This window comes from Diorhabda sublineata, chromosome 8 (genome assembly GCF_026230105.1).
Source record: "Diorhabda sublineata isolate icDioSubl1.1 chromosome 8, icDioSubl1.1, whole genome shotgun sequence".
In the NCBI taxonomy this organism is placed as follows: Eukaryota; Metazoa; Arthropoda; class Insecta; order Coleoptera; family Chrysomelidae; genus Diorhabda; species Diorhabda sublineata.
This window is the reverse complement of record NC_079481.1, coordinates 10,882,436-10,899,111: the sequence shown is the minus strand read 5'-3', so window position 1 is coordinate 10,899,111 and position 16,676 is coordinate 10,882,436. Positions and strand designations below refer to the sequence as shown.

Below are 16,676 nucleotides of genomic sequence, written 5' to 3'. Positions count from 1 at the left end.
AATTTACTGCCGCAACTTTCCTTAGAAGACCATTTCTACGTTTAGCTTGTCAAAACACGAGCGGTAATTTCGTTGGAATGTCACAAGAAGAACACGAAATACACGGGACAAATCTAATGTTTAGATGTATACTACAATTAGTTGCAGAAACAGGTAAATACGAAAGCCGTTTTTTTTTCCAACCTCCGATCGCTCTCGCACTACACACATCGCCTTTATTGACGTTCAGGCGTCCGGCGGCGTTGTGCTACAGCCATTATTGATAATCCCGCCAGAAATCCATCGAGTGAATAGGGAAAACTTCATGAGTGAATGGTTGGAGGTTGAAAAAAAAACGGTCCTCGTATATTCACAACAAATCACTCACACTGTATCATTGTTCATAAAATGTGTTAAAAAACTGTTTAATTAATTAATTCATCGCACTCCATATTATTATAATTCACTGAACGTAGTTTGCCGATCTACCCTCGTATATCCAACCACCATTTTATACGGATTCAAGCACCAGTGACTCGTTTCTCAATTTTTAGAAAATTTTTCGGTAAAACGAACCAAACGCAAATCAAACAGATCCGCAGGGGCTTCGAATGCGAATTTCGAAAATTATTTAACAAATTTCGAAAATACTCACGAATTGAAAGAGAATTCTGACCATCAAGTAGCTGATGATAAATTTAAAGAGAAAATGCGTCGAATTTGGAAACAATACGAAGGGAAATGTCATTTGATGAACGCGTTGATTGGACTTCAAGCTTCTTTACAAAAAATTTGCGAAAATTTGATTTTACTCGATAGGGTAGAATATTTAAAAGAAAAGGGATTTAACGCAAGGGTGCAAAAAGTTACGAATGATTTATTATCTCCACGATGTTACGCTCTAATTTGCACTAGACGTTAATATATTTGTTTTTATTAATAAAGTTATAAAAATTTTTTATTATTTTTTTTATTACCAAAACTTCTTGCAGTATCAGTTCCAGTAGGATCAATTTCGTGAGTGGTTCATAGGCCCTGATATAGCAAAGCTTTTCCTCTGCAGGGCATGGAGATAATTCCTGTCACAGTCTCCATCTGTTGACAGTCTTCAAACACACAAGAATTGTTTTATATTTGTAGAAATTTTCGTACTTTTTCGGGCTCTAATTTGCGAGATATAAAGCATCAAAGTTGAATAAAATATTTTTATATAAATAATTTTGTTAACCCCTCGTATCTAATTTATTTCATACTGTAGTATACTCAATTTTTTTCCTTATTTATTTAATGTTGGCAAGTAGTTTACCAAAAACTGAGTTCAATATTCACATTATTTTGAGCTGTATAAATTTTCGAATTTTTGTGAAAACCGACTATAACATCGTTCTTGTATCATCCTTATTACTCGATAATCTTTAGTCCTACTAACGAATGTTTAATATCGTTCAATTAAGGAAGAATTCTTTTATATTTGTAGAAATTTTCGTACTTTTTCGGACTGTAATTTGCGAGATATAAAGCATCAAAGTTGAATAAAATATTTTTATATAAATAATTTTGTTAACCCCTCGTATCTAATTTATTTCATACTGTAGTATACTCAATTTTTTTCCTTATTTATTTAATGTTGGCAAGTAGTTTACCAAAAACTGAGTTCAATATTCACATTATTTTGAGCTGTATAAATTTTTCGAATTTTTGTGAAAACCGACTATAACATCATTCTTGTATGATCCTTATTACTCGATAATCTTTAGTCCTACTAACGAATGTTTAATATCAATTAATTAAAGAAGAATTTTTTATATTTGTTGAGATTTTCGTTCTTTTCCGGGCTCTAATTTGCGAGATGTGAAGCATCAAAGTTGAATAAAATATTTTTATATAAATAATTTCGTTAATACCTCGTATCTAATTTATTTCATACTGTAGGATACTCAATTTTTTCTTCTTATTCATTCAATGTTTTCAAGTAGTTTGCCAGAAAGCTGGTAAGTAATTTACCGAAAAAATTAGTTCAAAATTCACATTATTTTGAGCTGTATAAATTTTCGATTTTTTGTGAAAACGGACTATAACATCGTTCTTGTATCATCCTTATTACTCGATAATTTTTAGTCTTACTAACAAATGTTTAATACCGTTCAATTAAGGAAGAATTCTTTTATATTTGTAGAAATTTTCGTACTTTTGCGGACTGTAATTTGCGAGATATAAAGCATCAAAGTTGAACAAAATATTTTTATATAAATAATTTCGTTAACCCTTCTTATCTAATTTATTTCATCCTGTAGGATACTCATTTTTTTTCCTTATTCATTTAATGTTGGCAAGTAGTTTACCAAAAACTGAGTTCAATATTCACATTATTTTGAGCTGTATAAATTTTTCGAATTTTTGTGAAAACCGACTATAACATCGTTCTTGTATGATCCTTATTACTCGATAATCTTTAGTCCTACTAACGAATGTTTAATATCAATTAATTAAAGAAGAATTTTTTATATTTGTTGAGATTTTCGTTCTTTTCCGGGCTCTAATTTGCGAGATGTGAAGCATCAAAGTTGAATAAAATATTTTTATATAAATAATTTCGTTAATACCTCGTATCTAATTTATTTCATACTGTAGGATACTCAATTTTTTCTTCTTATTCATTCAATGTTTTCAAGTAGTTTGCGCCAGAAAGCTGGTAAGTAATTTACCGAAAAAATTAGTTCAAAATTCACATTATTTTGAGCTGTATAAATTTTCGATTTTTTGTGAAAACGGACTATAACATCGTTCTTGTATCATCCTTATTACTCGATAATTTTTAGTCTTACTAACAAATGTTTAATACCGTTCAATTAAGGAAGAATTCTTTTATATTTGTAGAAATTTTAGTACTTTTGCGGACTGTAATTTGCGAGATATAAAGCATCAAAGTTGAACAAAATATTTTTATATATTTAATTTCGTTAACCCTTCTTATCTAATTTATTTCATCCTGTAGGATACTCATTTTTTTTCCTTATTCATTTAATGTTGGCAAGTAGTTTACCGAAAAATGAGTTCAATACTCACATTATTTTGAGCTGTATAAATTTTCGAATTTTTGTGAAAACCGACTATAACATCGTTCTTGTATCATCCTTATTACTCGATAATCTTTAGTCCTACTAACGAATGTTTAATATCGTTCAATTAAGGAAGAATTCTTTTATATTTGTAGAAATTTTCGTACTTTTTCGGACTGTAATTTGCGAGATATAAAGCATCAAAGTTGAACAAAATATTTTTATATAAATAATTTCGTTAACCCTTCTTATCTAATTTATTTCATCCTGTAGGATACTCATTTTTTTCCTTATTCATTTAATGTTGGCAAGTAGTTTACCGAAAAATGAGTTCAATGTTCACATTATTTTGAGCTGTATAAATTTTCGGTGAAAACCGACTATAACATCGTTTTTGTATCATCCTTATTACTCGATAATCTTTATTCCTACTAACGAATGTTTAATATCGTTCAATTAAGGAAGAATTCTTTTATATTTGTAGAGATTTTCGTTCTTTTCCGAGCTCTAATTTTCGAGGTATAAAGCACCAAAGTTGAACAAAATATTTTTATATAAGTAATTTCAAGTCTCAAATAAAAAATAATATATAGTTATTTTCTTGTGGTCCACACTGTATATATGCTCGACTTTTACCCATAACAGAGTTAGTTGTTTCCAAATTCACAAAGGATTTGACAATAATGTAAATGCTACAATGAAATCGGATATATACAAACCAAAAGTTATAAAAATCGTGTAAGCCGTTCGATTTAATTGTTCCATAATAAAAACTCACCCTATATATCGAAACTTCCGCTCAATCAATATCCAAATACCGAAATTATCTTCTTAGTGAAACCATAGTTACTTGAAAGTAAACAAGCGTACTAGAAACTTTGTTGACAAACATTTTATCACCATCGTACAATTTTTTGTGCAACATGGCAACCAGGTAATTTCATTATTTAAATATATAGGTATATATAGGGTGTTCCTGCAAAGTTGATGCAAAAAAATTTGGGCGTGGCAGAAAATATTACTGCGACATAATAAAATGTTCTCATGCCACCCTCGTTTCTGAATTACAGGTATTTTCTTCTTCTCCAGGTGCCGTTTAATGAATTTTTTAACCATGAATGATGTCTGCCACCCGCTCCACGTTTTCCTTCGATTTTTCCTTTTATATATTTGTATTTGAGGCCCAGATAAGCGGTTCTTTCTTCTCTTTATTGTTGTTAGTGACTCTTTTTCCTTTCACATACGTCTAAACACTTCCTCGTTAGGTTTATGTTGAGTCCTCGATAATTTTTGTAGTCTACGGTCAAAACCCTCGAGTCTGTGCGATCCACTTTCAAAGTCCATTTTTCTGCTCCATACAAGTGAACTGAGTGCACGTACGCCTTTATTTTGAATAGAACACCCTATACATTTTTACATTTTTGAAATCTACGTGAAATTTTATTATACCTTTCTCTAAAAATTTTTTTCGAAAAATGCATACTTTTTGAGTTGCAGACCCTTATAAATGATTTTTTTACGATAATACCCTTAAAGATATGAGAATTGTTCCTGTTCGGTTGCTTTCAACAAGGTCAGACTTATTTGAATCTTTGCTGAAAATTTTTTCATTTTATACAAAGTGTGCATAAAAAGTGTTCAAAGTTTAACTTCATAAATATCAATTTTGTTTATTTGTTTAGATAGAACCACCCGGTTTTTTCTATTTTAAAACCATGGAAATTTCTACGTTTGAGTTTTCGTATACGATTTTTTTAACTGAAATATTTTTAAAGATGGCCGACTTCCGGTAGAACCGGAAGTCGACTGTAACTTTGTTATTTCAAATAGAACAACCTATATATCAATACATTTTTGAAATGTACGTGAAATATTATTAAACTTTTGTCTGAAAACTTTTTTCGAAAAATGCATACTTTTTGAGTTATTAATTTTTTTGTTTAAATTTGACCGTTGCAAACCCTAATAAATTATTTTTTTACGACAATACTCTTAAAGATATGAGAATTGTTTCTGTTCGGTTACTTTTAGTAATTTCAGGAGTATTTGAATTTATATTGAAAACTTTCTTATTTTATACAGTGTGTGTATAAAAAGTGTCTAAAAATCTCTAAAAAATTACAGAAAACATTTAATATCTGGAAAACGGTAAGGTTTAGGTATAGGAAAGTATACATCAATTTGTCTTATTTTTTACCTCTTAATGCATTACAATAGAAAAAACCGGGTGGTTCTATTTAAAAAAATAAAGATATTTGATATTTATGAAGTTAAACTTTGAACACTTTTTATACACACCCTGTATAAAGTGTAAAATTTTTTTGCATAGATCCAAATACATCTGACCTTGCTAAAAAACAACCAATTAAAAACAATTTTCATATCTTTAAGGGTTTTCTCGTAAAAAAATAATTTGTAAGAGTCTACAACGGTCAAATTTTTTACAAAAAAATTGATAACTCAAAAAGTATGCATTTTTCGAAAAAAGTTTTCAGACAAAAGTATACTAAAATTTCACGTAGATTTCAAAAATGTATTAATATACAGGGTGTTCCATTTAAAATAACAAAGTTACAGTCGACTTTACTAAAAGTATTTTGCTATATACAGATAGTTTTAACTCATCGTGGGACACCCTGTATTTTGAGCCTTTTTCGATGTAATGTTTTCATTGGTTTCAAATGTAGAATAAAAATTAACCTAAGTTTTCATTTTGTGTATGACATTTCATTACCTTGACGTTTCTACTTATAATTAATTATAATAATAAACAACCGTTGAAAAAAGGGTTTTTCTTTCCAGTAAAATGTCCCAACACAACTACGACTTCAACGACAAACTGAATTTCCTCGGAGAATGGTTCGATTACGACACGGCTTACCAAAAAAAATTCATCATCAGCTTCTACCCTTACGACAACACAATAGAAATATACGACAAAGAAGCCAGAAAAATGTACTTAAAACGAACAAAATCCGATGAAATATGCATGGAAGACATGTTCGTAGGAAACACCGTCAGAATATACAGCCGCCAAATCAAACTCACGGGTTACGGGGACTGTTTCACGCAAAAATACATCGGGAAGATGCGCGAAAAAACTCTGGCCATCCTAAAACCCACAGTCATCGATAAATTAGGAAAAATCATCAATATTATTCAAGAAAACAATTTCCACATATCAAAATTACGAATGTGCCATTTAACCACCAAAGAAGCCCTAGATTTTTACGCCAAAATAAAAGGAGACACCGTCTTACCTTTCATATTAGAAGTTATCGTATCCGGACCGATCGTGGCGTTGGAATTAGTTGGAGAAAACGCTGTACAAAGATGGCAGGATCTCATGGGTCCGGATAACCCCGTGGAAGCGAGGAAAACATCCCCGAATAGTCTGAGAGCTATATACGGTCAAGACAGTCGTCCAACGAACGGTTTCCACGGCTCTAACACCGTCGAAGACGGTATCACCGAATCGGATTTCTTCTTTTCAAATCAAGATGTGACGCCCACTTCCATCGTCACGTTGGAGAATAGCACGTGTTGCGTTATCAAACCCCACGCTATACAAGAAGGAAAACTAGGAAATATCATTACTTCGATAATGGAATCGCATTTTTTAATAACAGGTGCCGTTATGTTATATTTGAGTAAAGCTAACGCTGATGAATTTTTGGAGGTTTATAAAGGGGTAGTTAGCGATTATAACGCTTTGTTGTTGAGTTTTTTGGATGGTCCGTGCGTGGTATTGGGAATATCCGGTAAAAATAACGAAATGAATGTACACGAGGAGTTTAGGAAGTTCGCTGGGCCTTCCGACGCCGATATAGCCAAGCAGATTCGTCCGAATTCGTTGAGGGCGAAATACGGTTGCGATAAATATAAAAACGCCGTACATTGTACCGATTTACCGGAAGATACCGTTATTGAACTCGAATATATTTTCAAAGTACTCAAGGATTATTAAATCGGGACATTTTTTTATATTTATAGAATTTGTACAAGTTTTTTTTTCCAATATATATTTTTCTTTTTTACGAATGTTTTATTTCCGAAGTAACTGTAAATGAAATAATTTACCCGTATTCAAAAACCACGGAAGTTGATTTCATATTTTAACTTTTTAAGGGTTGCTCTGGCATCACCTAAAGATGGCGGTAGCTGCTCGGAAAATAAAATCTGGAATCTATATATCGAATTAATCTTCATCGTTAACCAGATCAACAAAATTAAACAGTAGTTAGTTAAACTCCAAAAAATTTCCCGGATATGACGTAATTATCAATCCCCAATTATATGGGAGGTAGTACTAGCCCTGAGCAAGGGAAACCTACTGAAGAAGCTCCTTCTAAACCTTCCTCACGACTTTTTTCTAAACGATAAAATCCTAGTTGCAAGTGATAATTCGAGATCACATCAGAACTCGACATCCAAGAATATTAGGCGTTCCACAGGGAAGTACATTTCACTCGAACCTCTATATCATGTACACAGCTGATATTTCCACACAGTATGGTCCCAGAAGTACCTGGACTAACGTAGAGATGGCGATAATTGCTTGGAAATTACCAAGGTATTAGAAAGCACTTAATCTATACAGCATATGTTTCAAGCTTGATGATGATGATCAATATAAAAGCTGAACTAGATTCTACTCCTTCCTTATCAATAGTAAAATATTGGATAGGAAAGTTTAGACGAGACCGTACGTTTTGCGAAGACCAGCAACGCAGCGGTCAACCGAATGATGTGACGATTCCAGAAATGTTGAAGAAAATCCACTGGATGATCGTAGACTGAAAGTGCGCGAGGTAGCAGACATAGTAGGCACTTCAAAAAGTCTGGTACCTCCCATATAAACTGAAAATTTGGATATGAGAAAGCAGTTCGCAAGATGGGTGTCGCGTTTCACAATGAAACATAAACGGCGTTGTCAAGATGTTTCCATCGAGTGTTTGGCGATGTTTCACAGAAAAGAAACGTTTCATAACCATTAATGAAACGTGGGTCCATCACTTCACACCCAAAACAAAACAACTAACTAAAAAGGGCGCCAAAAGAAGCAAATACCGTTCTATCTGAGGCTAAGTTCATTGCGTCGATTGTTTGGGATGCGTGTAGGATAATCTTCATCGACTATCTTGAGAAAAGATAAACTATCAATGGCGTGTATTTAAAGAGCTTATTGCAACGTTTAAGTGAAGAAATCAAGCAAAAACGACCGCATTTGGCTAAGAAAAAGTGTTGTTTCATCAAGACAATCCACAATCTCACACATATGTTATTGCAATGACCAAAATTGATAACTTGAAGTTGGAATTGCTACCTAACTCACACCATTCGCCAAATTTAGCCCCCTCGAACAGTTCTACCTCTACATCTACTAAAAAAAATCAGATAGAACCCGTGAGTGAAAGAATATCTCAACAAATTCGTCCATTTATCAGCGAACCAGGGATAAACGTACCTACTAAAACACAATCCTACACAAAAAAAAATTCTCACAATGAATATTGATGTGAAGTTACCCCGATTGGAGTAGGTACCGATGTGGTTATAGATAGAACTATGTTCGAACAACTTTTTTCCAGAGAAAGATTTCTGCTCAATCTCCGATTTTTGAATTCTAGTCTGCGACTTTTATACTAGACTTTATTGCACGAGAGTCGTGTTTTTTAACCTCCGATCGCTCCGTGCAGACAACCACGTAAACATGTCCGCCATTATTGATATTCCCGTCAAGTGTCAATTGCGAAATGTTGTCATTATCGAAATATTACTTTATCAACACAATGTACAATACCGTTAAGTGTTTTTTCACGTTTCAACCACGTCAAATTCACGTTGAATAAAAAATTATCAACAAATGTAAGCTATATAAATTTATTAATAAAAAAAAACATTAAAAACAATTTTATTATCTTAAAAATTTATATAACCTCATTTAGCAAACACTCTTATCATATAATCTAAGCCGTGACCCATTTTAGAAACTAATTCAACTTTCATAAATTTATGATCGACGCCCCCTTCAGTAATGTACGCCAATGAACCTTCAGACTCGTCCAATTCGCTTGTGACCATCAGACAATATATTGTTTCATCACCGTACCAACTTACCTTCAACAAAATATTAAAACTTCACTAAAAAACACTGGTACTGTATATAACACCTCGTATACAGTTGTTTTTACTTACATCAGCTTTCTGTGTTATGAAAGGTAATCCTATCTTTGTTACGTGGTTTGCAAAAACTCTATCTGTTGCTTTAGCCTTGTCACAATTACCATCTTTAATTTCAAATCGTCCATCGTCAGTTAAAGCTCTACCGTTTACTAATTGTAAAGCAAAAGCCACGCAAAATAATCTGAGTAAAGATCGTAACATTTTCAAGCGATAAATTGAAGCAATTAACTAATTCATCTAAATACGTGTGCAACAATTATGAGTATCATCTTCAGTACGGAATTTGATAAGATAATTATATAAGAATTTTATCTTAAAAACTTCTGACTGATGAATATTTCATATTATACATATTTACCTAAATATTTAAATTTTATAATCACCCAGAATTGGATTACTTACTTATGAAGTTGACTGTACATATTCAGAAATACGTCCCATGTTAAATTTGATAAAACAAAAATTTCGTAGTTTTTTATTTGATTCTATTAATTATTCCGTAATTAGAATCAAAAAAAATTAAATAGAACAATCATATCAAAGTTATTAATGTAAAAAATTTTATTTGCACAAAGTGAATTATGAAGTTGACTGTACCACGTACACGGAATCTAGTCTGCGACGCATGCGCCATGTCTGCCAGTCTTTAAATACGAAATTTGAATCTGTGAAGTTTTCAGTTCAAACTTCTGAATGAATAATATTTGATATTATACAATTTTTTAAATCATTTGAGTTGAATAACAAAGCGTTTATTAATTATTTCCAAATTTACCTGAATGTTCAAATGTTATGTTCACCCAAAATTGTATTACCTACTTATGAAATTGACTGTACATATTCAGAAATACGTGCCATGTTAAAATTGATAAAACAAAGATTTCGTAGTTTTTTATTGGATTTTATCAATTATTCCGTGTTTAGAAACGAAAAAAATTAAATAGAAGAATCATATCAAAGTTATTAATGTAAAAAATTTTGTTTGTACAAAGTGAATTATGAAGTTGACTGTACCACGTACATGGAATCTAGTCTGCGACGCATGCACCATGTCTGACAGTCTTTATAAACGAAATGTTTAAATCTGTGAAGTTTTTACTTCAAACTTCTGAATATTTGATATTATACAATTTTTTTAATTCTTTGAGTTGAATAACAAAGCGTTTATTAATTATTTCCAAATTTACTTGAATGTTTAAATTTTATATTCACCTAGAATTGGATTACCTACTTGTGAAGTTGACTGTACCACGTACACGGAATCTAGTCTGCGACGCATGCGCCATGTCTGACAGTCTTTATAAACGAAATGTTTAAATCTGTGAAGTTTTTACTTCAAACTTCTGAATATTTGATATTATACAATTTTTTTAATTCTTTGAGTTGAATAACAAAGCGTTTATTAATTATTTCCAAATTTACTTGAATGTTTAAATTTTATATTCACCTAGAATTGGATTACCTACTTGTGAAGTTGACTGTACCACGTACACGGAATCTAGTCTGCGACGCATGCACCATGTCTGACAGTCTTTATAAACGAAATGTTTAAATCTGTGAAGTTTTTACTTCAAACTTCTGAATATTTGATATTATACAATTTTTTTAATTCTTTGAGTTGAATAACAAAGCGTTTATTAATTATTTCCAAATTTACTTGAATGTTTAAATTTTATATTCACCTAGAATTGGATTACCTACTTGTGAAGTTGACTGTACCACGTACACGGAATCTAGTCTGCGACGCATGCGCCATGTCTGCCAGTCTTTAAATACGAAATTTGAATCTGTGAAGTTTTCAGTTCAAACTTCTGAATGAATAATATTTGATATTATACAATTTTTTAAATCATTTGAGTTGAATAACAAAGCGTTTATTAATTATTTCCAAATTTACCTGAATGTTCAAATGTTATGTTCACCCAAAATTGTATTACCTACTTATGAAATTGACTGTACATATTCAGAAATACGTGCCATGTTAAAATTGATAAAACAAAGATTTCGTAGTTTTTTATTGGATTTTATCAATTATTCCGTGTTTAGAAACGAAAAAAATTAAATAGAAGAATCATATCAAAGTTATTAATGTAAAAAATTTTGTTTGTACAAAGTGAATTATGAAGTTGACTGTACCACGTACATGGAATCTAGTCTGCGACGCATGCACCATGTCTGACAGTCTTTATAAACGAAATGTTTAAATCTGTGAAGTTTTTACTTCAAACTTCTGAATATTTGATATTATACAATTTTTTTAATTCTTTGAGTTGAATAACAAAGCGTTTATTAATTATTTCCAAATTTACTTGAATGTTTAAATTTTATATTCACCTAGAATTGGATTACCTACTTGTGAAGTTGACTGTACATGTTCAGAAATACATCCCATGCTAATTTTTTTATAAAACTTATTTTTTCGTGTCCTATAAAGTAATAAAAAAATTATTTCACGAAATTTATTATACACCACGGAATTTTTAATTAAATAAACAATAAAAATTTCATAAAACCGCCCATTACATTATTTCAGTTTATAATAAAATTCCACCAAGATTTTCATTTTGTTTCGTTTGAAATTTAAACAGCAAACATGAAGTTAGCAATATTTTTTTGTTTTCTAACGATAATTAATTTTTCTGTAGTAAGTATATTTTTGTTGGTGATATTCATAATGAACACACTGTTTCCAGCAACACTCAAAATTACAGGGTCTGACACGCATTTCGATAACAAAGTTATCGTCTTCAAGACTGAAAGTAAACAGATTACCCCTGTCTCTGAAGACGATAACTTGGTTATTGAAACGCGCGTCAAACAGTGTAATCGTGAGTGTTGATGTTGTAGTAGTGTAAACAGTGTGTTCATTTTGATTTATATAAACAGGCTTCAGTTTCAGCGATTAACTTTACATATATACACAATTTTTGTCCAGTGAGTATCTTGTTGAGGTTTGAGTAAAGAAAGAAAAATTTGCTGAGGAGAATACAAGTGATGCAGATGCAATTCGAAGCCTAATTCATGCTATTTCGCCAACGTTTTCACCGATTTTTGACAACCGCACTTTCGTCTTCCTCTAATCGTGTCCTTGTTGCCACGCTTTGGAGTCAGTTCATCACGTGCAATCCTCCCGGCTTGATTATTGATTGAACAACTCCAAACACTGCTCAAAATCCTCAATTCGTTGTTGCTTTTGGTCGATTGTGAGCTTACGCCCACCCCCAACTTTGAATAGATCTTTATCATACCTAAATATATATCCAGTACCTTTGATATTCTATAGGATTTTAAAATGTGACTTATGATGGATTCAATCCCTTAAATGTTCAAATTTATATTTCAAAAGACAAAGTAGGCGGTGAACTTTGTCACACTATTCAATCACCGCGTATATACTTTTTACTAAGGATATATGCAAATATTTATGAAATAAAAAGTGTGCTTTGGCACTTTGTGGCTTGGTATTATCTATTCAACATTCCCGATCGATTATCTATAGGAACATAAAAATGGTTGTCATAACTTTTGATTCAACCCTCATAGTATTTAGTTCTCGCTGCTGTTTCCAGAGTAAGAAGGGATGCTATTAGTGTACATAGTAGTTTTTATGCTTCAGAAGGTATTACCCAACCTAACCTAACATAACCATAATATTTGACATTTGACAACCAACTAATATGTCGATCGATACCTCAGACAAAGAGCGCATACTTCTATCTTTGTGAGTGACGAGTGACATTTCAAGTTATGTGCTCTTTCGTAATAGTGACATCTGTCAAAAATCACAGACTCAAAAGAGGAGCTTATTCAGCGTGTTTTCTCAGATACAGCTAAATAGCCATATTGGTGGCGAAAAATAAAGAAGATCTCAATGCGACCATTCAGATTTTTCTGCAGGGAAAGTTGATTTCCTTCAAACCAGTCGACACTGGAATTGTCTGGATTATCACCTCACGATTTACAGTTATAAGTAGGATTTATTTAAACATTTGGAGTTTCCGGTACGTCTGGACTTTACGTTGACCAGAAATAAATCGCAAGGCAAGTTGTTGGAAGTTCGCGGAATCAACTTGGAGTTTAGATTGAAGATTTAAATTGATTAACATTCATACCAAGCATTTTTTTATTTGTTTTAAATTTATTTTATACAAAAGTTTAATTTTTTTATTTATCGATTGAAAGTGTAGGAAATCTGCCAGGCCAGCTAATTATAAATAAATTTGTGTCACTGTATAATTTCAGGCCGAAACGGAGGACTCTATAATTGAGTGTGGGAGGCAATTTGGATTGGAAGAGAAAATACAAGAAAACGATTTATCGGCGGGAGAATTTAGATCATTAACGAAATGTGTTTTTAATAAAGAACGTTTGCGAAGTAAACACTTATATACTGGCAATGTTTTAAGAAATGGGGCTATAATGGAGATGGCAATGAGTGTTATGCTAAAAATTTGTAAAGCTGCGGGTGGAAAATATTCAAAAGACATAAACGGCAATTTACAGGATTGTACTCTAAAATACGGGTACAGAAAATAAGAGTAGCGTTTATACAACATTTTGAAATATAATCTATTGATTAAAGATCAATTTGAGTTGTTTTTTTTTTATTATTTTTTCCTTTCTTTATCCTAGTGAGCAAAATCAAGCTGACATTTTAAATGACATATGCCTGTCGATGTGGTCACTGTCACAACACAGTCATTTATTTCCCTCGTGATACATGAAGAGAAGAAAAAACACAATAAAATATAGGGTGTTGCATCCAAAATTCCAATGTTCATACTGAAGAATTGGGGAATCTAAAAACTCCTTCAAATACAAAGAACTTTTGTAATTTAAGTTTTTTAATGACTCGTATAGGTTTTGGAAAAAGTATGTGGGTCACTTTATATTTGACAACCTGTACATACACTACCGGTCAAAAGCTTTAGCCCTCCCATATAGTTTGCGTGAGACACAACAAAATGAAAACACTAAGATCGATTTTGATATTTATATTTTAAAGAACATATACAAGGTGTTCCGGGACTTGATGCAAAAAATTCGGGAGTTGTGGGCTTTTAAAGTTGCAAAATCAGAACTTATATGTATGTATATTTTATAAATTTACATTCGAATATTATGAATTTTTGAATCGATGATTACGTACGTTCATTAACAATCCATAAATTTTACAGGGACAATCTTTATAATCTAGAGATAGCAAAAATGAATTTTTGAATCGATATTTCAACAAGAAAATCGCTCGCCACAAAGAAACATTCTGAAAAAAAATATCATAAATTGTAATTATTTATTTAAAATAACTTATCGCACTCGCCCACATGCCCTCGTATAAAGTAAACAAACAACAGACACTATTATTTTTTATTTCTAAAATACCGTTTAGACCTTCGCTTAACAATTATATATAAAACGACTAGCATATTGTAGTCGTTGTTGGTGGTGTTGGGTACACCTCAAAATCTTTTACGCGAAGTCTTTTTGGAAATGCTCAATAAGCTGGAACGACATCGAATTGAACCAAAAGGATTCCACGTGGTCTTAAGTGCGATTATTTCATCGGTATATCGTCCAGGACGCTAAACCACCACCGAGCCCAGTTCTTCAAAACAATCGACAAACTCTCAGTTAGAAAGTTGTGGAAACAGATTTAATTAAAATATTACCAGAAGTAGTTAATACAATTCGCGATCTTTACTTGCCGATCGTTAACTAATTATAACTGAGGGTTGATTCTATATGATGAAAAAATATCCGAAAGGTAGGTTCTGCGATTGCTTAATGCCGATTAAAAGCTGATTCTCATTGAAATATCAACGCAGAATAACTAGATTACAATGATTTCAAATTGAACCAAAAGGATTCCAAGTGATCTTTAGTGATATTATATCAGTTTCTCCGAAAAAAAAAAGGTTTAGCCAGGAAAAGTGGTCAAAAGTCATAAAAATCGGATTTTCACGAAAACCATTGCTCAAACTCAAAAATTTCCATAAGAAAATACATGAAACCATGTTATTTTTTGGATACTTTCTTATTACAGATTTCATTAGATAGCTGTTTTAAAAAATATCAAATTTGAATATAATTGATTATAAATTTTTAGTCTCACCCTTAATGGTAGGCAATCAATCAAACACTATACTTAGAACTGGTTGTCAAGTTACACGGGGTAGACTATTAATAGTTTCCGGCATCGCTCGGTAGATGGCGATAAAATCGTAAAATCATAGAATAAGTAAAAGTGAGGCTTCATTTTAAAAAAAGCAAATGGATTTTCTGGGAAACCGTACTCCATATTAGAAAATTGATATGCATCCATATATTCCATAGTTTTCTTTTCGATTGTCTGTATTGTACGAAGTCCAAATAAAACAAATTCAGCATTAAAAAAATATAACGTGGTAGGCCTCATAGAATAATTCCAGTTGCGTCCTCTATACCAGAATGTCCGAAGTATATTTTAAATTTCACTCAGTTCTCACTGTATAGTAGATTAGAGAGTAAAATTTGTGTCTTGTCGGGCAAATAGCGGTGGGTGAATCAAGGGGAAAAAATCGGATTTTCACGAATTTTCATAGTATCACGTGGTTTTTTGAATACTAACAGTATTCATTAGATCAACTAGCGGTTTTAGAATATATCAATGATATAACAAATATTTTTTGACTCATCCTTTGGACTAGGCAACCAATCATACACCATATATTAGAATTTGTTGCGGAAAGACATGAACGGGACTATTTATTGTATGGAGTGTAGAGAAGGAGGAACGTCTCTTATGGACGGTACGTTTAAAATATGGTCTGAATTCTGTAGGGATAATACGTGGCGCTGATTGTACTATGGGATTCAGATCTGAAGTTAAACACTTACTGTATAAGAAATTATCAAAGTTGTGACTGACGTTTGATTATATTCATGTGAAAAGCTGTGCAATCCTTAATATCTTATTAGATTTTTATTTTTTATTAAGAACTTGATATATTTCTGTACCTGCTTGCATAAGCTAATTACCAATGATATTTTAACAAAACTATAATTATTATATTTGTTGCGGATGGGGTTCAATATTTTATTTCTATGAACCAAAATGTTTTATTTTCAATTATTTTATTATTCTTATTGATATTTTTATGACTATAACTATTATATTAGTTGCTAATGAAGTTCAATATTTTATTTTTATGAACCGAAATATTTTTTTTATTATTCTATTATTTTTATTGATCTAATTATATCGCTATAATTATTATATTAGTTACGGATAAAATTCAATATTTTATTTTAATCAACCAAAATGTTTTTTTATACTATTTAATTATTGTTACATCATTCTACTTTTTTTCATATTAGAATATATGTATTATCTAAACCAAATAAATAGCTAAATAATAAAGTTAATTTAACGAGATTCTGTTTTGTTAATCGTTTCATTATTTTAATACTACT

The 16,676-nt window shown here is 31.5% G+C and overlaps 2 protein-coding genes across 2 annotated transcripts; one reads left to right on the top strand and one right to left on the bottom strand.

Annotated features, from left to right (window-relative positions):
• Positions 1 to 2: 2 nt before the first annotated feature.
• Positions 3 to 7,038, top strand: LOC130448078 (nucleoside diphosphate kinase 7). Its single transcript, XM_056785267.1, has 2 exons — positions 3 to 153; positions 5,841 to 7,038. Exons 1-2 carry the CDS (start codon positions 125 to 127, stop codon positions 7,003 to 7,005), a joined length of 1,194 nt encoding a protein of 397 aa, XP_056641245.1. The 5' UTR covers positions 3 to 124; the 3' UTR covers positions 7,006 to 7,038.
• A 24-nt stretch (positions 7,039 to 7,062) lies between these two features.
• LOC130448079 (uncharacterized) lies at positions 7,063 to 9,495 on the bottom strand. Its single transcript, XM_056785269.1, has 2 exons — positions 9,237 to 9,495; positions 7,063 to 9,158 (listed from the first exon to the last, which is right to left on the bottom strand). Exons 1-2 carry the CDS (start codon positions 9,423 to 9,425, stop codon positions 8,979 to 8,981), a joined length of 369 nt encoding a protein of 122 aa, XP_056641247.1. The 5' UTR covers positions 9,426 to 9,495; the 3' UTR covers positions 7,063 to 8,978.
• Between the last annotated feature and the right edge of the window lie 7,181 nt (positions 9,496 to 16,676).